The following is a 24,797-nucleotide window of genomic DNA, read 5'->3' on the forward strand; positions in this document are numbered from 1 at the left end:
CATAAATGGCTACGTTTTGCCAGTTTCATAGTGCTCTATTCAAGCTCATGTCTAGAGTCTGTCCCTAACTTGTATTCTGTAGAATCAGCTATTCTACCAAATGCCTTGAGGGGGCAGGGAGCATCCCATCGGGAAAAGTGTAGCAGACTTCCCATTAAGGAAAGCAGTCCTATGCCTGCCTTTGCCTTCCAGGCTGCCGTCAGAGCCCTCATTTGGGAACCACAGTCACCAGCATTGGCTGGTGAATCCAGCAAGAAGTCTTTGCGTAGTTTTACACACTGCATTAGAGGTTGAATTTGAAAAAAACACACCCAGTAATGACTTTTTAACTTGTCCTACTCAGTCTCACACTGTCACTAGCATTCAATAGAGAGAGAAACAAAAGACCACGTGTATTAATTCAGGAAGTCTTCATTAAAATGGGGCTTTTTGGAACCTAGGGACTAGTGTACACCTTGGGTCACGTTGTGATCTTTCCTCACCTTCTACCCTTCTACCCACTCCCCCTGCTGTGCCCCTCAACCCCCATCCCCACCCTCCCCCCAAGGAGAAATAATAAAGGTTGGTCGTGTTTGATACACCAAGTTCCCTTGGGGTGGGGAGGGGGATGTAGAGGAGGGTAAAGGGGGATAAATGGTGATAGAAGGGTGGTGAACACATGATACAATACACAGATGATGTATTGCAGGATTGTATACCTGAAACTTACATAATTTTATTAACCAATGTCATCCTAATTCAATTTTTAAAAAACTCCCCTTAAAGGTCATTTATTTGTATGTTCATTATAGTTTTAATTGTAATAATGAAAAATTGGAAACAACTTTAATGTCCAACAGTGGGAGAATGATTTGATAAGTCATCAGCACAATGGAATATTACACAGTAATTTAAATAGTAATCTCAAAGAAAATTTGGTGACAGAATTATATATACACTAAATTTTGTGATAACATATATATGCAAAGAAAAAAGGTGAAATACCTCAAAATGCTAAGTGGTTATCTCAGGGAAGGTTAGGGTTATTATTACTATTTTTTGCCTTTTGTTGTCTGTATTTTTATCATTCTTAAAAACAAGCATGTATTTTATAATGAGGAAACAAAATCAGTAGACATCATTTTCACAAAGAAGTCCTGGGCTGTACTTTCATCCTCCCCCTCTTTGTCTCTGTTCGCAGTGTACACAGCCTGTGCTAAATGACCTAATGCCAGATATTGCCATGGGTGTGTCCACATTGTCACTCAAGGACAGGAGGCTTCCAGAGCTTGCTGTAGACACAGAATCAAGCCAGTCAGTTTCTGAAGTAGGACCAGGGCCTCCCCAGCATCTGGCGTGTGTCCCACAGAGGCATATACACACGTCTCGAAAGAAACACACACTAGAGCAAAAGACAGATGCTCGAGAAAATCAGCAGGAATATCCGGATTTCTATGACTTCTCAAATACTGCTTGCAGACCTTCTACTCCTGCTCCTGGCAGACGCACCCCTTCCCCTTCGCAAGGTGGATACTTGGGTCCTGACCTGTACAGCCACAGTAAAGCACCACCAAGTGGCTTAAAGTCAGCCTACCTACCTGGCCAGACCTCTCCTAAAAAGCAGGAAGAAGCTAGGAGAGATTATCCACTGTCCCCTGATGGGAATCTACACAAACAAAAGAATGAGCCAATACACCTCGATGTCATTGAGCAACCTCCCCAGCGGTCAGACTTTCCTCTGGCCACCCCAGAAAATGCTGGCAGCGGTCCAGCGCATGGCAGGGGGCGGACAGCAGTAGAAACTGACTTGACTTTTGGGCTGACTCCTAACAGACCTTCACATCCTGCATGTAGCTCTGAAGCTCCAGAAGAGAGATCCAGTAGAAGACTAGCTGACAGCGAGTCCCTGGGCCATGGAGCTCAGCGAAGTGTGGATTTGGAAAGGGAGGATTCAGTAAGCAGAGGAAGGAGGTCACCAAGCAAACCGGACTTCCTTTACAAAAAGTCTGCCCTCTGAGAGCAACCTCCATGTCGTCTGTGCCTGAGATGTGAAACATCCCATTTTATTATGTAACCCAGCAACTTCGAGACCCGCTTACTGATGCCAGCTGATAACTCAGTTATTTTATTCCGGTTTTTGTACATACATGTTTATTAGACATGGCATGCTAAGAGGGTTATTTTGAATGCTGCATCTGTCTGTTTTGTGTTTGGACAATTGTGTGGGGAAGCATTTTTAACAGCAAGCAAGCTGGCACTTTTTTTTTCTCTTTACAGATGAATTTTTTGCACTTGTCCATTTATTTTATCTGTATTGATTTTATATCAGTATGTTAAACTTTATTGCCGCATTTAAAGGACTGTATTTTCATACTTTTTTGCATTTTGCCATTCATCTACCAATTTCCATGTGCATTGGATTGCACACTAAGATGTATTTTCTTATGAAATAGTTCTGTGTTTATTTTTTAATTATAGAAATTCCAAAGAACAGCACATCAAAATGCTCCTCTCTTTTCAATAATTGTTTTGGTTCGGAAATCTTCCTGCTCAGTCTCTTTAAATCTATTGTCATTCTTTTTTAATAAGTCTGGGGAGCTGGTCTTCGTTCCTTCAGTGGGAGTCCCGTCAGGATCCTGGAGTTTCCTAGTTCATTAGAGAACAGGAAGGAGAAAAGCCTTTTGTACCCAGGCTGCAAAGCTCTTGCTGTGTTCACAGTGCAGACGCCGTCAGAGCCGCTGCAGATTCTGGTAGCATGGACTAGAGGCACGAGAGGAGACTCTAAAGAGATCGAGTTCTTAGAATCCTAACGCCGTGGAGATGGCGAAGTAACCTCCAGCCTGCACCATGGGCTTTCTGGTTCCAGCGTCCTCGACTGTCCAGCTGATGGGGAAGTGACTGCTTGCTGCCTTCAGTTGTCTTGCTCTATGTGGGAAAACAAAAAACAAGGGCTTCAGTCTTACGATGTCATTTGGTGTTTGTAAGCATATGTTTTCTTTTAAATGTTTTTTAAAGTGTGTCTGAATTTTGGTGTCCTATAAAAAAATTGTATAATGCATAACGCTTCATTACCAAAAGAGAAAAACCTTTTTTTTTTTTTCAGTGAAAACACTACATGTCCTACTTGAACTCCACTAGGGATGCTGGTTTGGGATTTTACTGAACCACTGAGCACATGGGATCTTTAAGATCTTCTCCCTTGGAAGGGCAATGTGTGAACTAAGGACTTTTTTTTACTCTCCAATGTAAATATATTAGTATTTGAGTTTTTAAATCACTTCAACATTATTCGAGCTTTCACTTTGTATTTTTACAGACACATACACACAGCCGTAGCACTTAGAAGAGAAGAGACTTTCTGCACAGTCCCTCAGGGGAGTGTGTTTGGGAGTCTCTTTTCTGTGTATGTGTATATGTGTATATATATATACATATATATAAAACTATGAATCACTGACACTCACTCTAAAACTATGCAGGGCTAGGGAGCCTTTATAAGCTCACATAAATGAATTACATGCACTTTTAAGTCAATAGGTTTCTATTGGGTGTCAACAACTCTGATTCCTCCCAAAACTGTAGATTCTCTTACATTCTTTTCCTACTTTACCCTATGGATGTACACTCAGGAATAATCTGGCATTTTTAAAAAATCCTGACAGTAGGTCGTCTCAAAGATGGGAAACATCGGTATGTCTGTGTACACCGGTACACTGCTGCCTCTCGTTCTGCTACCCGACTCCTTAGCTGCTGCTGGTGTGTCCACCCGCGTTGTGAGGTTGCGTACTGAGCTCCAGAGTTAACACTAACCTATTTGTAAGGTCAGCTGTGCATTGCCTTTGAGGCTCCCTTTTTTAAAGACAGAAAAACAGGACTGACTGTTCCATTTTTAGGAGGTTTGACTCTAATAGATGATGGTGTCTTTTGAAGCCAATCTCAGTCTCTCTCTCAGAAGTTAAAATTAATTCCATTATATTCCTTAATGTGTGTTTATATCTTGTGTTGACATGAATTACTTTGATGTAGTTTTAAATATTCTGAATTCAGACGCTATTGTGCTGGTACTACAAATAAGTGAGTAGAGTTAATTTGGGTGGAAAAAACTTGATCTGTGTTTTTTAATTTAAAAAAACAATAACAGCCTTAGACAAGAGCTATTGATGTCACACATTTATTCTCCTGAAAATTTATTAAATATTATTTCATATCCCCGAAGTGTAATTATAAAAATAAGTGGCCATTGTTCATAGTTTCGTTTAATTTATGAAGTTTGCTTTTAATAATTTAGTAGCTTACCTGGCTGAACTACGTGTACAAAGAGAAACTTACTTTAACCTATGGGATTGTGAGCTGATGTGACTTGCGAAGATAAACAGATGTGGTTGTGTGTGCTCGGGTAGGTGTTAGACTTTCAGTGTGTCTTGTGAAGTGTGCTTAATAGGGTAGGTAGGTTGAATAGCTCTGTGCCTCTGGCTTTTGAACCCATCTATTAAATCTTTTTTAATGCTTACTAAGCATTAAAATATTTTAATGCTGTACTCAGATAAATGTGAAGTCTGAGTAGGATTGCTCTCAGAAAAAACACACATGTACAATGTAAAATTTGGCCACAGGACCTGGCATTTTACTCGGTGTAGAAATTTTGTGAGAACCAAATCGCAGAGTACCAGATCTTATCTCGAGGCCCCGACAATCAGGCCGTCAGACAATCACCACTTTGGGTGCCCACTTTGTGGAGGTTACAGAACTACTATTTTGTTCCTGGATCACAAAGAATATTGGCATTTCTTCAAGATGCTGTTGGTCTTTTTTTTTAGTTTTGTGATTTTGATGAACAATTTAAGTTCAAAGTCACCTGTGACTCCTAAGGGAAAAAAGCATGAAAGGCGAAATTATTCCTGAAAAATGGTTGTTTGAATTTTCCACATACCATACCCTTTTTCACCTGCCCCCTCAGCATTTTTGAGGCATATGTCCCTAGACCTAAACTCTCCTGACATTTTGATAACCAGTTAGACTTTATGGATTTTTAACGAGGTCCTTTTGTTGAATCCTTTTGTATAACTCTCTGAAACTTCATCTAATTCTCAGTTTTGCTCCCTCCAACTCTGTTTTTATTATAATTGCTATCCTTTATTGGGCTTTCTTTTGATTGGTTGTTCAAGTTCTGGCAATGGGCAATACTTGTCCATTGAATTAAGGTGATGGTGTGGAGTGTGAGGGGAACAGCCTTGAGGCAGCAGGGCCTGCATGTGTCCATCTCTAGAGAAGAAGGTCTAACATTTCTCAGTAACTACTCAGCAAAATATGTATTTTCATAATGTTGAATCTGCCTTTTAGGAAATATGTTTCATGAAACACTTGTAAGGTATTTGTTTTGCATTTCTAAGGCATTCATGTTTATATCTTAGGACTGAACTCAAAGGGAAATGTTTGAATTTTAAAAAATTATTTGATTCACTTCTTTCTATTGAAAGTTACTATTAAAGCAGCAGTGATGGGTGCTATTCCCGATTCTGCAGTGGTTTACTTTGTCTACTAAGTAATTTACTTTCAAACCTCATTACAGATAACCTTACTGAAAGAGTTACCATCACACACTAAAAGGTATTTTACTGTTTTCCATCAGCACTGTTGAATGAGCAACGTTTTCTGAATGTTCAGCTGTCTTTTTGTCTGATAAATTTGCAATAGCTGTTATGTAATTCTTATATTGGCAGGTCTTTGATATTTTTTCCTCCAGAAAACTCTGACCATCTGTCAATCTTCCATATTCTAAATATTATATTGTTGTGGCTGTTTCTATAGAAAGATTACTTGCAAGTGTGTGTCTTGAAAATAACCTCTTGTGTTTGTGTGTTTATGTGAGCTCTCAGAGATGAGCTCTGGAAGCTTCGTCATGTACCTGCACCTGACTGTTCTGTAAGCAGGTGGTCTGGATCCTGCTCTTCGATGGGGTGGCTGAAAGGTAACGGTTCTTGAACTTCTTGCTGTTTATGTCCCGCATCTATACTTCAGAAGTACTTCTACAACACTGCATTTCTTGTGGTTGTGCTGTTACTGGTATAAAGTCAAGTGCCTTCAATGCTAAAGGCTCAGAAATTTTTCTTAAACTGATTTCATGTCCTATGCAAGTGTTTTCTACAACCTGCATAACCAGTACTTTGTAAAACTTGTTTACGCTTCAATTGTACATAGTGTTTTTTAAGGAAATATATAGTATTTTTATTTAGGTACCTCCAAACTTGAATTTGTCTGTGTGAAGCATTGTAAAACGATACATCTCTCTTTTGAGTATCATTACCGTTGTACAAAGGTTTTCACTGGTTCTATTTTTCTACTGTTACCGATAAGCATGTAACACTGACTTTATCCTACATATAGTTGGCATTTCAAATAAATGGCTTGTATAGAACCTGCTGAGTTGGATGCAGTCTGTTTTAGCAATGTGGCCTGCAGTCCTCAATTCCAGAAGCGATTGTACCCTCTAGAGTAAAATTGGGAAGTTTTCTACACAAACTTCCCCTCTGTTTCTAGGATTGCCATTATTCAGAGGCTTTTTTTTTTTATTGTTTTCTTGGAAATATATTTTCATTTGAATCAAGGTCATTATATTTTCTACTTTTTCATTGGGGCACTTCTGAGAGATTTTATTTTACAAATTTGAGCAAAAAGTTACTTGCATGGGAGTCTCCAGAGGAAGCTCAACATTCCACCACGTGGACCCAGCGCCTGGAATGTGCCAAGCGCTGGGGTCAGAGACCAGGCGGATCCCAAGATTCACGGGCCTCCAGGTGTCAGAGACCTGGCTCAGAATCTGAGCTTTTTTTTTTCTTTCACACTCAGGCTTACTAATATTTTTCAATTTGAAAGGGAAATGGAGTTATGATCTAGACCAGTGGTTCTCAGCCTTCTGGCCCTTTAAATACAGTTCCTCATGTTGTGACCCAACCATAAAGTTATTTTCGTTGCTACTTCATAACTGTAATGTTGCTACTGTTTTGAATCATAATGTAAATATCTGATATGCAGGACGATCTTAGACGACCCCTGTGAAAGGGTCGTTGGACCACCAAAGGGGTCGCAACTCACAGGTTGAGAACTGCTGATCTAGAGTCTCGGTTTCTGGAAAAAAAAATATGCAAAATAGAAGGTTCTTTAATTTCCATTTTTTAATTGCTATAAAGTAGTTATTTAAATTTAATCATTCCACTAACAAGTTCCATCTTATTTTGCCCTTCATGCTTCACTAAGGTAATCCTATAACCAGCTTAGGTTTAACTGTGGAGTATCAAACAAAAATCTGAGGTTTTTGTGAGTGAGCATCTTAAAAACCTAAAAAAGAAAATCGAATAAGTCAACGTTCATGTCTTTACTTGTGGATTTCCCCTGGAAGAGTTTAGGCTGGCTTCCCTCACTACCTTAGGCCTTATTTCTTCTTGGTGCATGAGGGAATGTTTGAATCTACTCTTCCCAGGAATCTGGAGCCCCAGACAAAACATAGGATACCTAGTCTCAGAAACTTGGAAATGACTTTGCCGTGGAAACAATCAGAACAGTGTATTCTGATTATCTGGTGATCATGGCTGAGGGGAAGGCTGGCTTGAGGTGGCCCAGGAATGAATGAGGAGAAAAATGCTGGTTTCAGTGCTGTGCACTCTTTTCTTCTTCAATCATTTAATTAGGTACTGTTTTCTTTAATCCTTCCTGAATTACATACTATTTTTGGTGCCATTTTACAAATGAGAAAACTGAAGCAGATACCCAGTAAGTAACTTGTCCAAGGTCACGCAGCTAATAAGCCTAGAAAGTATGGTGGCCCAGGCAGGGGGAACATACTGTGCAGGGTGGAGGTAGGCATTCCTTTGTTCAGCAAACATCAAATAAGCAACTTCTACCTGCCAGACACAGCTAGGTCCTGAGGTGACAGTAATAACCAAGCCAGCCACAGGCCCACCCATTTCAATTTTAGGATCTCAAGGAAGAAAAGACAATTATAGCGGTAAGGCCAGCTCTTGGATTGGGAAGACTTCAAAATGCAGGTAAAGGAAGTCAGGACGACTGGATGAGGAGGGATTCTGGGGAGGTTTCTAGGAAGAGGTGGAGGCCGAGGCAGGCTGTCTGAGCACTAGGGAAACTTCGTGGTGTCTGGGCTCACCTTGCCAGGTCTCAGAAGATGTTGCTACTAACAGCAACAGGAAGCTGCTACGGGGTTTTGAACAGGGACAAAATATAATCAAATTGGCATGGTCTGTTGCTCGATGTGGATCAGAAAATCAGGCTGGGGGCTGGCAGCTCTCCAGGGGACAGCCCGAATTGCTCAGAGAACCAAGAGGATGATTTCAAATATGAATATCATTAGGGCATAATATCTGTAGGACTTGACGATTGGGTGTGAGGAGAGAGCAGAAGGCATCAGATAGGGGAAAGGGCATGAGTTTAATGTAGGTCTCCGTTCCCAGCCTTGCTTTGGGAGACTGAGCAGAATTCATGTTTCTTGGAAGATTTAGAAAACCCTGGAGGAGTAAAGATGCTGGAAGGCTTGGTTCAGTTCTGTCGTTTATGTTCTCCCCACTATGGATCCTGGCCCAATGCCTGCCACATGATGGGTGCTACACCATTTGTGAAATACACAAATGGGAGTGCTCATTTGTACATCAAAGGTTTGCTGAGCACAGCCACAATCCGGAAGCTTTTGTGCACATGATCTCATTTTGTCCACCCACAATGACCCTAAGAATATAATTGTCCATCCCCATTTTACAGATGTGAAAACTGAGGCTCCAAGAAGCTGAGGTTCCACAGCTAGTTGGTGACTCCAGGTTCAGGTACGTAAGCAGCTCTAAGGCTGCAAGGAGCCTTCACTCACCTGAGCATAATTCACGGAGTGATGCCCACTGGTCTGACTTTCCTAGGAAGCAAGAACTGGGGGAAGGCCAAAGGTGGCCTCTATATTGACTTTTTGGTTTGTTTTCACATCTGTTGAAATAATGGCCACCATTAGGTGGGCCTCATGTTTTCCCTGTGGGTTCCTAGCCCTCTCTCCTGCACAGTAGCACCTGAACAGATCACTCACAACCCAAGCCCATTTCTTTGTTCTGCTGTTGATTTAGATCCCAACAGGGACTATGGCAGCTCTCTCCCGGGTGTTGAAAGTCAGGGACCTCAGGCCAGGCCACACCTTATGAAATAGGAGAAATGAACCACTCCCCTGCCTGAGCAGGACCCCAGGGGAGGAATAGCTCTTGGGAGTATCCTCATTTCCTTATAACAGGCACTGAGAGGTTGTGCACATTTAAATAACTAAAAACGATCTGAAAAACCACTATTTTGAATTGGTTTTATTTAATCTTACAGAAACCTGATTGGAGTTTGGTATGTAGTTATAAGTCCAGTAACAATTCTACAAAAATGGACATACAATGCCGGAATTCCTTCAAAGCAACAATATCATAGTCCTTTGCATAAAACATGCATTAATTGCCACATGTTGGCCAAAATCCGTCTCCCCGAGGAGACGGTCCAATGCAGTCAAGAAAACTAGCTATGAACAACAGGTACAAAAGGAGGTGTTGTGGTTAGTGTAAAAGGAGGAACAGTACCTTTCAGAGAACAAGCCCTAGGGCACTGGGGGATTTGTACTGTGTTGCAATGTAATGCGTCACCTCAGACCTGGTCCTGACCTGTCAGAAGGAGGAACATTCTGGTAGTTACACATTTGAGAAGATATAAACTTGCAGGCCACAATGGTCCACTACTTGTGCAACCTTGCAGAGGGGGCACAGAAATCCTGACTTGGAAGAGTTCCCTAGCTGGGGTTGTAAACTCAAAGACACTCTGAGCTTTCCAACCTAGCCTTTCACCCTTTTCTCCAAGGCCAGCCCCGGGCACACAGCATCTCCGTGGCCATAAGACCTCCAGCTCCACACCCTCTTCATGGGGATCTGTAACTGGGTGTGATCAGAGAAACATGGGATGGATCATTTCTCTGAGGCCTTGACTTTCTCTAGTTCTCACTCACCGCATCCAGGGATCAGTGGACACTCGTCTACATGACTGCTGAACACACAAAGGGATATTAATAAACACTTGTGGCCCCAAAGCCTCAAATGCTTGTAGTCACATAACTCAGTTTGTCATCTACTGTCAGGACACACCTTGTTCCTCCAGAGCAGGAGTGGGGAACCTTTTTTTCTGCCAAGGGCCATTTGGGTATTTTATAACATTCACAGGCCATACAAAATTATCAACTTAAAAATTAGCCTGGTATATTCGGTCAAACATTTAATTAGCTTACCCCTAATGCCTTGGCAGGGCCAGACACAATGATTTCCATGGGCCTTATATGACCCAGGCCAGACGTTGCCCAGCCCTGCTTCAGAGGGAGCAACTCCGTTTACCAAAGGGTGTTTCCCCATAGACTGAAGGGCTTTAAAGAGATTTCAAACCAACTGAAAGGACCTCCCTTCCAATACGGGTTTTATACAGCATTCCTTGAGGTTCTTCAAAAGATCTTAGTCATTAGGGAACCAGTTGTGGGCATTAATGCTTACATACATAAAGCTCACCATTCGCGCAGCCTAGGGAGTCTGCCTCTCCCACAAAAGGGCTCTCGCTGCCCTGCTCACAAGTAAGCTAAGCCAGTATCTTTTCCTTCAGCACAAGTTAAGGGGGGAAATAATTTATTAGGGTTCTAATAACATTTTCATAACAGAACAATATCAAAATAGGTTTGTTTTTAATATATGCTTACGAATATCCCTGATAATATAAAGAAATCCAGAGGACTTTGTAAACCACCGAGATGTCACAGGGTAGTGCCCGGTCTGGTTTCTAGGCAGCAGGAGAGGGACTACTGTATGGCATGTTTTCTCCAGGAAGCCCTGTGAGCACCACAGTTCTGAAATTCTAACATGCTAGTGCCAGCAGAATTGTGAATGACATTTTCACTTTAAATTTATTAGTAAAATTCCTATCAAAGGTTGGCTTCCTCAATCCTGCCATCAGCCAATCTCCCTGCCTATAACAGGCCACAAAACCATCAATCCTGGCCACTCCAGAGGTTGAGCCCAGAGGAAACAAGTTGTGAGACCCCTTGTAAGCCGTGACCCAACCTCAGAAAGCAGGGATGTGGGAGAAGGAGCAGACCAGGCTTGAGGAAGCTCTGACCCAAGGCACCACGATCACAGGGGTGAGGGGACCTAGAGAGGTTCTAGCTGCAGGAAGATGCCCCCAAAGCAGGTCCTGGAAGACAACAGCTCTGTGGCAGAGTAGACACATTCTGGAGTTAAAGACCAAAAAAAAATTAGAAAAGAAACTAGTTTACTCTCTCAAAACCAAATCAAACTTCTTAAAACTTATAAGCAAATAACCCTGGATAGACTGGGGGTGTGGTGGGGGCTGAAGTCTGTGGAATGAGTTGCTTTTAGCTGAGTCAGAAAGAATGCTGGTTGTGAAATCAGCATAAACACTGTGGCTACTGCAGTTAAGGAGAGTGAAGGAAGCTCAAGGTCAGAGGAGGCCTCTTCAAAGAGAGGATGGAAGAGGAGCAAATGTGAAATATGCCTCTTTTATTCCTGGATCAGTAAGTGGCATTTCCACCGCCTGGCTGAAAAGGCGCCGTGCTCCAGTCTAGCTGCAATAATACTGCATCCCATCCACCCTTCTTCTCTTTTTGGACTGAAACTCTTCAAAGAACTGCTGGATGTCCTCTCTCTTTACAACCTGTTGATGAAAAGGAGATTAGGAAAGGGAACTACATTACAGAACAACAATAACTGGTCGTAATGTTCACACACAAGTCAAACAATATTGCTGTAAGGATTATTTTAATGGGTAATTAATTACATTATCTCTAGTTTATATATAGAGTTCATCCAGGCCCATGGTTGGCAAACTGTGGCTCGTGAGCCACATGCGGCTCTTTGGCCCCTTGAGTGTGGCTCTTCCACAAAATACCACGTGCGGGCACACACGTACAGTGTGATTGAAACTTCGTGGCCCATGTGCAGAAGTCGGTATTTTGTGGAAGAGCCACACTCAAGGGGCCAAAGAGCCGCATGTGGCTTGAGAGCCGCAGTTTGCCGAGCCGCAGTTTGCCGACCACTGATCCAGGCTCAGAGACTGGCCTGTTCAGATTACACAGCTGGCAGAATAGCATTAGGCACCAAGCATAGGTTCCACCACCTTACTGGGTTTCCTCATACAAAATGAGAGAAAAGCAGCACCAATGTGAAAGGGTCACTGGAGAGAGGAGAGGTATGGTGCCTGTGGAACACCGCCAGCACACAGTCAGTTCTCAATGATTGGCAAGAAGAGTGGCAGGGCCAGACAAAGACTGAGAACCAGGAAGGTCTCCTCAGCCACTGCTCCCCCTCATTCCACCACTGCCCGGGGAATGTCCCTCCATTCTGAATAAGCACCCACAAAACAGCAGTGTTTTGAGATTTGTGTTCTTTCCTGAAGAAAAAGGAACCTGAAAACTTTAAAATTAAAGATGCTTGTACATGAATAAAAAAATAATTGGAAAAAACTACAGAAGCACTACTCTTAGTAAATGGATATCCATTTTATGCAATAAAAAAATGAAAAATGTATCTTTCATTTTACTGGAAAAAGGATTGGAGCATGATACAAAGGTGTTTACGATAGAAGCAAAATAGAATATTAAAAGTAAGAAAATAAGACAACAGTAAACTGGAACAGCTCAGACGAAGTCCCAGCTCACCCAAGAGTGAGTCTTGTCAGTGATCTGACTTAAAGCTAAGGGCCATCCATTAAAAGACAGGTCTGTTAATTACTTTTTAATTACAAAGTTAACACATGCTTATTGTTCTGAAGAAAAGAAGATGGAGCATGAGGGAGAAGTAGCGAATGCATATGAGCAAGAGAGAGAGGTACAGGTGTGTAAGATGAAAATCTCCCTTTCTCGCTCTCAGGGTAAGTGCTGCTAACATATGCAAATGGAGTGCTAACGGGAAGAACTTCCGTGGTAAAGTATTTATGCTCTGATCGAGTGGTTGGTTGGGACTTTGTCTTGTACACCAAAAGGTGGCGGGTTGAATTCCCAGTCAGGACACATACCCATGTTGTGGGTTTGATCCCCAGTCGGAGCCTATACAGGAGGCAATCAAATCAATGTGTTTTACTCTCTCTCTCTCTCTTCCCCCTTTCTCTTTCTAAAATCAATAAAAAAAAGAATGTATTTTGAAAAAAAAAAAGACATTAATCCTCTATATGAAAGTAAAAATGTGGGTCAACTGGTGAGGAATTAGAACCCCTAACAGATTCAAGATCTAGATGGCTAACACTCTGACATGACTGTAGCTCAGAGCTCCAGTGGCTTCTCTGAAGCTACAACCACTCTCTCCAGATCCTGTGTGGCTGCTCGTCCCCCATTCCTTCTGGCCTACAGTTGGGAAGGATGCCCAATGTGGCTGGACTGTGGATGTCTCACCACCTCTTATTGATTTCCGTTAGCTCTGCCTGAATTAAACTTTCAAGTATCCAGTTTAAGATGCATGGTTTTGTTTGTTTTTTATCAAAGAAAAGAAACAGTTTATTCAAAACACACAGGACTATGATTAAAATTCTTTAACTCAACATACCGTGCCTTCATCAGCAAATCTCTTCAGATAGTCTTTAAGTTCAGTCTTCAAGTCATTATATTCTAAATCAAAACAACAAAATAGGCCATTGGCTTTTATAAACAAAATATTTCTTTATTCTCCAACTTGAGTAGAATTTAAATTTTAGTTAATAGTTTAAATTTTTTAGTTAACAGTTTTGATTTTTCTTTAAATGAAACTTGCATAGAAATGTGTTCCCCAAACTCCTTCATTTTGATATAAAAAGTGATACTTCTTTCATTAAAACAAAAAAAAGCTCAAAAACCAGAGATAGCCTCACTCCCAAAAAGATTAGCGAAGGATTTTAAAAGGTTTTTCTATCTCTCTGGAATTGTAATATTTGAAATCACCTCAGATTTGTCAATATTGCTCTAGCAGGTTTGGCTCAGTGGATACAGGTTGGCCTGTGGACTGAAGGGTCCCTGGTTCAATTCTGGTCAAGGGCACATGCCTGGGTTGCAGGCTCGATCCCCAGTAGGGGGCGTACAGGAGGCAGCTGATCAATGATTCTCTCTCATCATTGATGTTTCTACCTCTCTCTCCCTCTCCCTTCCTCTCGGAAATCAATAAAAATCTATTTTTAAAAAGTAGATTAGTGATTGCTTTTAAAAAGAAGATTTGTCAAATATTAAGTTTTAAAATTTGTTCACTCAACAGTTTGCATTATGTACGAAGCACCTTGAGGGCTACAAAAATCATTTAGCTGCAGCCTCCATCCTCAAAAAGCTTTTAGCCTCATAATGGGAAAAGGAGTCAAATAGTTACAAATAAAAGATAGAAACAATAAATGTCATAAAAGGGGCACAACAGATGGTGGCATCCCCGGAGAAAATGGCTGGGACAGAAATCCCTAACATAAGTTGGGGGAACATGTCAAAGCCTGCAATTAACAGTCTGTGAGCCACTGAAGCAACCTCAGGAACTGTCAAAAAGATGACATGTAATGCTCAATGAAATGCTCTTTTCTCATTGGATGAGAAAAGAAATTGATTCTCTAGTACTCTTTACTCACACACCCACCCTTAAGACACAAGTTTCTTAAGCATGAATTATTCTAGCATGTAACCCATAATGGCAACTAAATACCCAGCAACATTACCCTTAAGCAAGAATAGTTGAGGTCTACTATACAATTCCAAACTTAACTTTAAAACAAAAGGTATTAGTTGTTCTCCTTACATATCTATTTTTTTTCAATAGTGAGGGAAACTTTATGGACTTCATGAATTTTCACACTCAAGCAGAATTTACCACAAATGAGTTCCACTTGCTGGACTCTGTTCATGCTGCTAAGGGTGTCCATTAAAGGGTCTGTCCTGCCAGCCGCCTGGTCAACCTTGCCCTTGTTTTCATAAGCCAGAACTGTGTCATATTCATCTGTCAGGAACAGGACATCTAGATCGCCATACATTTTCTTTAAAAAATAAAACCAGTTTCCCCATTAGAACAGCATGCCATTTTCACAGTCAATCTCTGAAAATTTATTTTTAAATTAACTGCCAGAAAAACCTGAGCCTTTCCCCACAGAGTTGCTTGAGTGTTTTATTCTTTTTTGCCTAAATCTCTTTTAGAAATCTCTCAACTTCCTAGTAGGTGCTGTATGGTCTAAGGCAGCGGTTCACAACCTGTGGGTCACGACCCCTTTGGCGGTTGAACGACCCTTTCACGGGGGTCGCCTAAGACCATCCTGCATATCAGATATTTACATTACGATTCATAACAGTAGCAACATTACAGTTATGAAGTACCAACGAAAATAATTTTATGGTTGGGTCACAACATGAGGAACTGTATTTAAAGGGCCAGAAGGTTGAGAACCACTGGTCTAAGAGATCTTTACTTAAAAACCACTGACTTACTGTAACTCAACAATTTGTATTTCAAGCAATTTTATGATATAAGAAAGCTAAGAATTGCTATTTTTCCACTAAAATGAAGTAAATAAAAAGTAATGCATAATTCTGCATTTCTTCCACAAGCATTTAGACTGTAAATACTATTTCATAAATTTGCTTAATATAAAAATGTTTGGTGGAAGAGTATAGCATAGGGTGGATAAATGGTGATGGAAACAAATAAGAAAATAAATTTAAAAAATTTTAAGCTTTACACTTCTCACATGATTTTCATAAATATATGAAAATATAATGTTCTTATTTTAGACATCAGTCCACAAAACAACTAACATTGAACCTGACCAGGTACTTACCATACAGTCTTTGCAGGTACATAACTTGCTACGCCAGTTCAGGGGCCAAAAGGTGGCAGTGTCTTTCTTTATAAAATGCTTAGCTTTAAGCTCCTGAAGTTTGCAGCCAGTCTGTGATTCTGTATTGAGATGTTGATTCTTAAACACTATCTGAAATAAAATTAAGTTTTGAAGTATGTTTTTTTTAAACTATCATGTTTTCATACTTTGATTTGTAAAAGGATTTCTTTAGGCAAAATATACCACTGAGATCCAAAACTATAGAGCTTACAGAATTAATTTTACTTAAGTTTTATTTCTTTTATGGCTCCTACTTCAGCTGTTACCTGGAGATCCGACTCAGAACTAGAGCTGGCACATGGTTCATTAGTCTGCTCTGCTTTAACTGCCTTGACAGCATCCTTTGCATGTTCTGGAACATCCTCTTTGAGGGGACTATCATGATGATCTCCATTTTCAGGTTTGGTAACTTCCTCATCACCTATTCCATCGACATTCAGCGCCAACCCATCATCCTCAGCAGATACTTTGGTTACTGTAGGTTCAATAAAAAAAAAGCAAGCACAAAACACATGTCCACAGACCTATTAGACAATGAAATCACTTTACCTGATTAAAAAATATTTCAGAATCTGAAAAAGGAGTCAATCTTAATCTCTGAAATAATGAGAAAGAAAACATCTATATTTTTTAAAGTTATGCCTGCCAATGCAAAGAGTTCAAATAATTGAACAGTTTGTTTAAAAATATAATCACCACTTAAGCACTTTATATGCAAAGGAGAAAGAAAAACTCCACAGATGCTAAAGAGAGACGGGATACTCCAAGAAGCAAGAGGCAGTAGGAAGAGATTTAACTGCAAACACAAGTACCAGGATAGTTTTTTATTTTTTATGGTCAGTATCTCCCTCCCTCCCTCCCTCCCTCCCTCCCTCCCTCCCTCCACCACCCCCCTTCCTTCCTGTTGAAAGTATTACAGATGTCCCCTTTCTTCCCCCCTAACGGTCGTTTTGAAAAGACAACCAGCTTTTTTTCATGAAGAAGACATTGATGGGTATAGAGGCAGAAATACTGTGAAGAAGCTCATGGAACAGGATGGTATTTCAATTTAATAGAAGATGAAGCCATCTGCTGACAGGGAAGGAAATGAAGTGGTGGAAAGGTGGTCAACTAAGAAAATCCAATGAATGAGAAATATGTATAGGTCCAGTGGAAAGTTAGAGAGAGAGAAGGGTATGAACAGGAGGAGGGAGCACCAAGTTTAAGAACCTCGAGGCAAATCAAAAGTGTAGGATGAGATCTTAAGCATGGCTGCTGTTTGTGGTTGATAGGTAAAGTGTTCCTTACAGGTGAGAAGGGCAAAAAATTATGAGACCAGAGCAGCAGATCCTATGAATAACTGCCACTTAAAAAAAAAAAGTAATACATATGGCATGACCAAAAAAATACAATTATCTAATGCCTCAAAACTATTCATTGCTGATTAGTTGTTTTGGGTCAGTTTTTTAGTGTATAACAAAAACACTAGCTAACATTTCCCACCACTCCCTACACAACCAATAGCAGGCCTTACATTTAAAAACAACTTATTTAGGTTCTATTTATCTTTCAAAGTTCCATTAAAAAACCGCCTCCTTGCCCAGCTGGTGTGGTCCAGTGGTTGAGTATCAACCCATGAACCAGGTCAGGGCTCATGCCCGGGTTTCAGGCCCTATCCCCAGTAGGGGGCGTGTAGGAGGCACCAGATTGATGATTCGCTCTCATCATTGATGTTTCTATCTCTCCCTCTCCATTCCTCTCTGAAATCAATTAAAAAAAAAACAAAACCATACAAAACCGCCTCCTTAATTTTCTCTAGTTCTGGTCTCATCTATACTCTGCACCAGGCCAATAAAGTACAAATTTGCTCTTGGTAGTCTCCTAACCAATCATAAGCACCTTTCTATACCTCAGAGTCCAGTTAATAGTTTCGAAAAATTCTGGACTGAACATACACGTTTCATAAGCACAGGTTTGTACAACTCCACAGAGATACCTACCTGCCAACTGTGCAGCGTAAGCCCACAAGAAAGAGCAGCGCTTCATACAGGCCTGGCACACCATCTCCTGGAAATCCCCACTCTCGGGGGGCATGGCACCAAGATGCTGTGAATACAGAAAACTGGTTTTTTCTTGTGATCTCCAAGTTGTCCAAAATACTCATCATTTTCTAAATAAATATTGCAATAGTACACTGATCATATCTTTATAGTTACTTTTGAAAAGTAACTACAATGTAAAATACAACACAATTCAAAAAGAAAACACAACTTTTCTCCCTTTTGTGAAGATAATGGCTTTAAAAGGTAAAAGCTTTCCTTACCCTTCCATGGAACCAGTCTTCACAGACTACGCACTGGATCATCTCATCTGGAATCTAACATGGAAAAGCAATTTGTACGTTAATGATTACACTGAATTCAGAGACATGAAGGTAAATCTGGCATAGAGTAGAATTAGATACTAATTAGTTCTCTAACAAATCTGTGAGACCACTACAGGAATATCCAAGGAGACAGGGAAAGACATCAGATCAAGGGGCCAAAGATCAGTTCATTCTACATGAACTGATGGTACATAAGGGTTACAGTGTAGTAAGCACTTTGCAAGCAACTGTCAAAGCTCTTTCACATCATTTGTGATTCTCACAAACCTTTACAAATAAGTAATGTATTCTTTTTTTTAAAATATATTTTATTGATTTTTTACAGAGAGGAAGGGAGAGAGATAGAGAGTTGGAAACATCGATGAGAGAGAAACATCGATCAGCTGCCTCCTGCACATCTCCTACTGGGGATGTGCCCGCAACCCAGGTACATGCCCTTGACTGGAATCGAACCTGGGACCTTTCAGTCCGCAGGCCGATGCTCTATCCACTGAGCCAAACCGGTTTCGGCGGTAATATATTCTTTTTACACATAAACATAAACCCAGGCCCAGGGAAGTAATATGAATTCACTAATACAGAATGTGACACACGGCCAGTGTGGCTCAATGGTTGAGCGTAGATCTATGAACCAGGAGATTGGGTTTGATTCTGAGTCAAGGCACATGCCTGAGTTGTGGGCTCGATCCCCACTGTGGGGTATGCAGGAAGCAGCCAATCAATGATTCTTTCTCATCACTGATGTTTCTATCTCTCACTCCTTCTCCCTTCCTCTCCGAAATCAATAAAAATATATTTTTTAAAAAGGTTATTACAAATTTCCAATAAACTCATGAAAAGATGTAAGCGCACTGTGATCAAGAAAAGGAAAATTTTTAAAAGATACAGGTAGAGACCCAGCCCAGATTTACCAAGAGATAAATCTAGACTCCTTTCACAATCCCCAAATTCCACCTGCACAGCTACAGAGGCCCAGATATGACAAGAAGCTGAGGAGGGAAGGCTAGAGATAACATAGTCCCAGGTGTTAACCCCAAATTCTTACCTCATCATCAGGATCAGGATAAGGTCTCTTACAAATGCAATACAATCCAAAAAAGTTGTCATTATACTTATTGCCAGAATTTATCTTTGCTTTGTCCTGAAAGATATTAATTTCAATATAATATGTTCTAATTTAACTATAATTTCATTCATCATCACATTTCTGCATTCAACAAATTTCTGCATTGAATATACGAAGAAAAGAGTCACTCCTATTAAAGGGATACTTTTTCCAGGATACAGGGAAAAAGAAAAATCATTTTTTGTACCATATTTGTAGCAATTGGTGGGAACTGAGTATACCCATTTAATAGAATGGTAATGAAAGTTAATCATGAGTATTAATATCAACCTTTGGCTCTGGCCGGTGTGGCTCAGCTGATTGGACACAGTCCTGTGCACCTGGGGGTTGCTTGTTGGATTCCAGGTCAGGCACATGGCCGGGTTCCTGGCTCCATCTCCAGTAGGGGGCATGCAGGAGGCAGCCAATGGATGTTCCACTCTCACATTATATTTTCTCTCCTTCTCCCTTCCTCTCTCTCTAAAAATCAGTTAAAAATATCTTTAAAAAAAATCAACCTATGCAAACTGACACTGGCCTAGAGCAGGGGTGGGCAAACTTTTTGACTCGAGGGCCACAATGGGTTCTTAAACTGGACCGGAGGGCCGGAACAAAAGCATGGATGGAGTGTTTGTGTGAACTAATATAAATTCAAAGTAAACATCATTACATAAAAGGGTACGGTCTTTCTTTGTTGTTGTTTTATTCATTTCATCCAGCCCGCGGGCCATAGTTTGCCCACGGCTGGCCTAGAATTTCAAACTACTTCTTAACAGCAACTGTAATAGCCAAAGCCACCAGGTCACCAGGATGTAAAAATAAAAAGCAAACAAGAGGGGGAAAAATGAGACATATGTAATACTTTAAACAATAAAGAATTTAAATTTTAAAGAAAAGCAGACAAGAAAATTGTCTAAAAATAGCCTTCTAAGAAGAAAAAATCATAAGTTTTAGCAATTAAGATTGAATAATATAAAATCCCTTTTTTTGTTGTTGTTAACTCTCACCAGAGGATATTTTTCCATTGATTTTTAGAGAGAGTGGAAGGGTGGGGGAGAGACAGAAAGAGAGAAACATCAATTGGTTGCCTCCCACACAGGTCCTGACTGGGGTGGGGATCTACCCTGCAACCAAGGTACATGACCTTGACTGGAATAGAACCCAGGACCCTTTGGTCTGTGGACTGACGCTCTACCCACTGAACAAACTGGCTAGGGCCCCTTAATCTCTTTCATTTGTTATTTCACTAAAAGTTAATATATAAGATAGTTTTTAACCAAAATGCAATGAAAAACTCCTGCATGCATCTAGCCCACATTCATTATTGTCAAGTTTTACTTATCCCGTTTTTAGTCATACCCCTTGCTTTAAAAGCTTTAGAGCAGCCTTGCTGGTGTGGGTCAATGGTTGAGTGTCGGTTCATGAACCAGGCGATCATGGTTCAATTCCCGGTTAGGGCACATGCCCGCGTTGCCAGTTCAATCCCCAGTAGGGAGCATGCAGGAGGCAGTGGATTGATGTCTCTCATCGATGTTTCTCTATCACTCTCCCTTCCTCTTTCTTAAATTAATCATATATATATATATGTACATATATATATATTAGAGGCCCACTGCATGAAATTCATGTACTAGTAGGGTCCCTAGCGGCTGCCAGCTGGGACCTCCCTCCCTTCCCCCGGCCAGCCGGCCCCGAACCCTGGTCGAACTCCTGGATGACTTCTCGGTCGAGGGGACAATTTGCATACTACGCTTTTATTATATAGGATTACTATATATTATGTAAAAGCCTTAGAGTATAGCATGAGCACAACCGACATAATTTAACCTGAATCGATACAAAGAACATTTCCCCAAAACCTTTCATATTAATTATAATCTATACTGTAGCTAAAATGGAGTCTAACATTCATTTGCCCATTTGCAAAGAATAAGCATAAGTACTTTCTTTCTGGAAAATATCTGGTTTTTATTCACTCTGTCGAATATCCACCTCAGCTATTTTCAATGCATTTATAGTTACAATGCTTACTTACAGGAAATAATTTGCATTCCAAATTTTTAAACTTGCTGTTTCCACAATCACAATGAAAATTTCTGAAAGAAAGAAAGAGCCAATTTTAATTTTTCTTTTAAAACTAATGATCGTTTAAAGTTCATATCATAGCCTCTTCCCTTTCAACTCATTTCTAGGATCTAAAAAGTGGCCTTGGTTGCTGCTCATATATCCAATTCAGAATTTCTTCAACTGCCTAACAATAAGATTTAATAATTCTGGAAATGAATGTGCAGAAACAAATATTTATATCACATCCAGAGACACAAATAAATTAATGGCAGTGAAGGATGAGTAGTTTGAGTTTGTATCATAATTATCTTTTAAAAGTCCCTGTGGAAAAACTATTGTCTCAAATCATATTATATAAAACTACAATAAATTTACCTGTACACAGCTTCATTGAATGGAAAAGCAAGATTATGAAAAAAAAATGCAGCTGGGAAAGAATCTAAACATCTAAAAAGCATTCAGCACCAATCTCTGTCTTTACCTTTTTGTATATAGCTCAAATAGTTTATGACTTCCATGACACTCATAACTGCAAGCTAGGCAAATTCCTGCTGGTTCTTCTCCCTTGGGGGTGCAGGTACCACAGGCATATAGTGCTTGTCTCTTTACGGAGCCCTAAAAGACAGCCCCAAAATGAAAAATGAGAATGAAATATGGCATGGTTACCTAACACCGATACTTTGATCTGAGAAATAATTGAAATCAGATTATCTGTGCTGAAAATCTTCCTGTAAAAACCACTAAGATTAATAAAAAAGCTTACACAAGAGAGTGTCAAAACAATGTTGCATGTTTCACATCATTGTACATACTATTAGAGGCCCGGTGCACAATTTTGTGCACCAGTAGGGTCCCTCGGCCTGGCCTGCGGGATTGGGCCGAAACCGGCTCTCTGACATTGCCCGAGGGGTCCCAGATTGTGAGAGGGCACAGGCCAGGCCGAGGGACCCCACCGGTGCACAATCTGCTGGGGAGGGATGTGGGAGGTTGGCCAGCCAGGGAGGGGCCACAGGAGGGCTCCAGGGCGTGTCCAGCCCTACTCGCTCAGTCCTGATCAGTGGGACCCCAGCAGCAAGCTCACCTACTAGTCGGAGCGTCTTCCCCCTGGTGGTCAGTGCACAGTCATAGAAGCAGGTGAGCAGCCTTAGCATATCATTAGCATATTACGCTTTGATTGGTTGAAAGGCTGACCGGATGACCAGACACTTAACATATTAGGCTTTTATTATATATAAGACTAGTGCTTGTTTTCATACAATTTTTCCTGAAGTGATAGGACGTTTAATATTTTCAATCAGCTATGAATAAGATGGTCTGCTTAACCATTTTAACACATGAAAATGTAGGAGAATGTGTATAGGTTGATGTAAGTAACATCACACTTTAATTTTGGAAAAAACTTGATTCCACCAAAGACAAAATCAATGCATTAAAAAAAAATCCCTTTTATTTTTTTGGGGAGATACATGCTGAAACATTTAGAGGTGTAGTGTGGTGACATCTGCAAGTTATTTTCAGATGGTTCATCACAAAACAAAAAAGAAAGTATATTATAAAGAAGAGGAGAAAGATAAATGTAAAATGCTAAAAAATGAAGGTATGTTAAGAGATACACGAGTATTCATATAATTCTTTCAATTTATTGGTAGATTAAAAATGTTTCAAAATAAAAAACAGGCAAAACTTTTTACAAATTTTGACTAATCCTCTGTAGGAAGGAGGAAGACACAGGGGAGCTTTGGAATGCCAGTAACGTTCCATTTCTTGGTCTGGGTGGTAGGTACCTGCATGTGTTTTTTTTCAAGCCCTACACAGGATTTGTGCAACTTGTTATATATTTTACTATAATAAAAAGAAAATTTTGCCCTAACCGGTTTGGCTCAGTGGATAGAGCGTCGGCCTTCGGACTGAAAGGTCCCAGGTTCGATTCTGGTCAAGGGCATGTACCTTGGTTGCAGGCACATCCCCAGTAGGAGATGTGCAGGAGGCAGCTGATCGATGTTTCTCTCTCATCGATGTTTCTAACTCTCTATCCCTCTCCCTTCCTCTCTGTAAAAAAATCAATAAAATATATTTTTTTAAAAAGAAAATTTTAAGTAAGTCTGGTTTATAAAGCTAACTACATTTCAAAAATAGCTTACAAACAGACTTTTTTTAAAAAGGCCGAGGGAAAACTGTTCTGGTGGGAACGGAAGGTTCTAAAACACCAGCCACGTCCGGGACCACCTGTGGGTAGCAGGTGTGTGTACCATAACCCCCGGCAGCGGGGCCTCGGCTGGTCGGGGCGACAAACGGCACTGTGATCTCAGTCCCACCACATAAAGGCCCCAGCGAGACTCCTCCTCCCCGAGTTCCATTCCCCGGGCCTGGACGAGAACCCTCTTCATCCTACCGGTCCTCAGCCCTTGTGAGTTTTCCTCTACCCACCGCGATCCATTTCTGTGCCTAGAAATACACAGGATGAGTCACCCAACACCACAGCACACCCCCTCACATGCTTGCTCACCGCGTCTGCCGAACGCCAAATGCCCTCCTCAAGCAGATCCCTTCGCTCCCTCCCCCCCTGTGCCGGCACCATCTGCTGTTCTGGTTCCTATCCCCGTGGGGGGCCGACTGCAGAGCTATTCGGCACTGGTGTCGTCTCGCCAAAAAACAACAACAACAAAAAACCACACACACACACACACACACACACACACACACACAAAACAAAAACAAACAAAAAAAACTGGCCGCTAAACTAAACTGCAGAGGAACGAGCTGTCAAGGAGCCCAGCCCACGAGGGGGGCGGTTTTCAAACCCAGGGCTCAACTCCGCTTTGACGCTGCCATCAGGTTCCCAATACACACTCTTAGGGTGGGAAAGGCAGCGGCGAGGAGGCCTGGGTTTAGGGAAGACAGGAGTCGCTGCCCAGGGCCCAAGCTCGGAGAATCCCGAACGGCCGGCCGGAGGAGCGAGGGAGGAGGGGGCCCTGCTGGACACGGGCTGCGCAAGGGGGCCTAGGAGGCTGAGGGCCAAGGGGCAGCTGGGCCTGGGATGGGAAAGTCCACGACCAACGGCGGCCCCGGTCCGCCACGGAGAAGACGGCCGCGGCAGGCGGGGGTTGGACGAGTCCGCGGGGAACAGAAGGTTCCGCCGGAGCCCGAGGAGGCGAGGCCCCCGCCGCGCGCTCACCTGCGAGTAGGAGCACTTCTCGGAGTCGCTGCCACCCAGGACGGCGCACGCCTCCTTCTCCAACTCCTCGTCCTCCTCCAGGACGTCGACCAGCGACACCACGGGCTCCAGCTCCGATTGCCGCCCGGCGGGACCCTCCGCTCCGGCCATCCTCAACTGTCACCCCGCCGCCGCTCTGCGCTGGCGGAGGCGGGAAAAGCGGCCGCGGG

The 24,797-nt window shown here is 41.6% G+C and overlaps 2 protein-coding genes across 5 annotated transcripts in view; one reads left to right on the forward strand and one right to left on the reverse strand.

Moving 5' to 3' along the window:
• Positions 1 to 6,394, forward strand: part of LOC139009269 (BTB/POZ domain-containing protein 7) — a 77,977-nt gene extending 71,583 nt beyond the window's left edge. For all 3 annotated transcript variants that reach the window (XM_070413471.1, XM_070413479.1, XM_070413489.1), the window contains exon 11: positions 1,181 to 6,394. In XM_070413471.1, the coding sequence (XP_070269572.1) occupies positions 1,181 to 1,996 (816 nt within the window). In that variant the 3' untranslated portion in view covers positions 1,997 to 6,394. The remainder of the gene's footprint in view (positions 1 to 1,180) is intronic.
• On the reverse strand, positions 2,058 to 24,761 carry LOC139009283 (putative E3 ubiquitin-protein ligase UBR7). Of its 2 annotated transcripts, none has more exons than XM_070413502.1 (11): positions 24,589 to 24,761; positions 21,895 to 22,028; positions 21,382 to 21,442; positions 19,287 to 19,382; positions 18,179 to 18,232; positions 17,856 to 17,961; positions 16,143 to 16,351; positions 15,817 to 15,966; positions 14,859 to 15,021; positions 13,587 to 13,648; positions 2,058 to 2,904 (listed from the first exon to the last, which is right to left on the reverse strand). In XM_070413502.1, exons 1-11 carry the CDS (start codon positions 24,736 to 24,738, stop codon positions 2,761 to 2,763), a joined length of 1,329 nt encoding a protein of 442 aa, XP_070269603.1. In that variant the 5' UTR covers positions 24,739 to 24,761; the 3' UTR covers positions 2,058 to 2,760. The 2 variants fall into 2 exon arrangements, with proteins under 2 accessions (XP_070269603.1, XP_070269609.1); XM_070413508.1 differs by lacking the exon at positions 2,058 to 2,904 and adding an exon at positions 9,306 to 11,703.
• Positions 24,762 to 24,797: the final 36 nt, after the last annotated feature.

Source organism: Myotis yumanensis, unplaced genomic scaffold (assembly GCF_028538775.1).
Source record: "Myotis yumanensis isolate MYYU_CA2020_CCGP unplaced genomic scaffold, mMyoYum1.0.hap1 SCAF_1, whole genome shotgun sequence".
Classification (NCBI taxonomy): Eukaryota; Metazoa; Chordata; class Mammalia; order Chiroptera; family Vespertilionidae; genus Myotis; species Myotis yumanensis.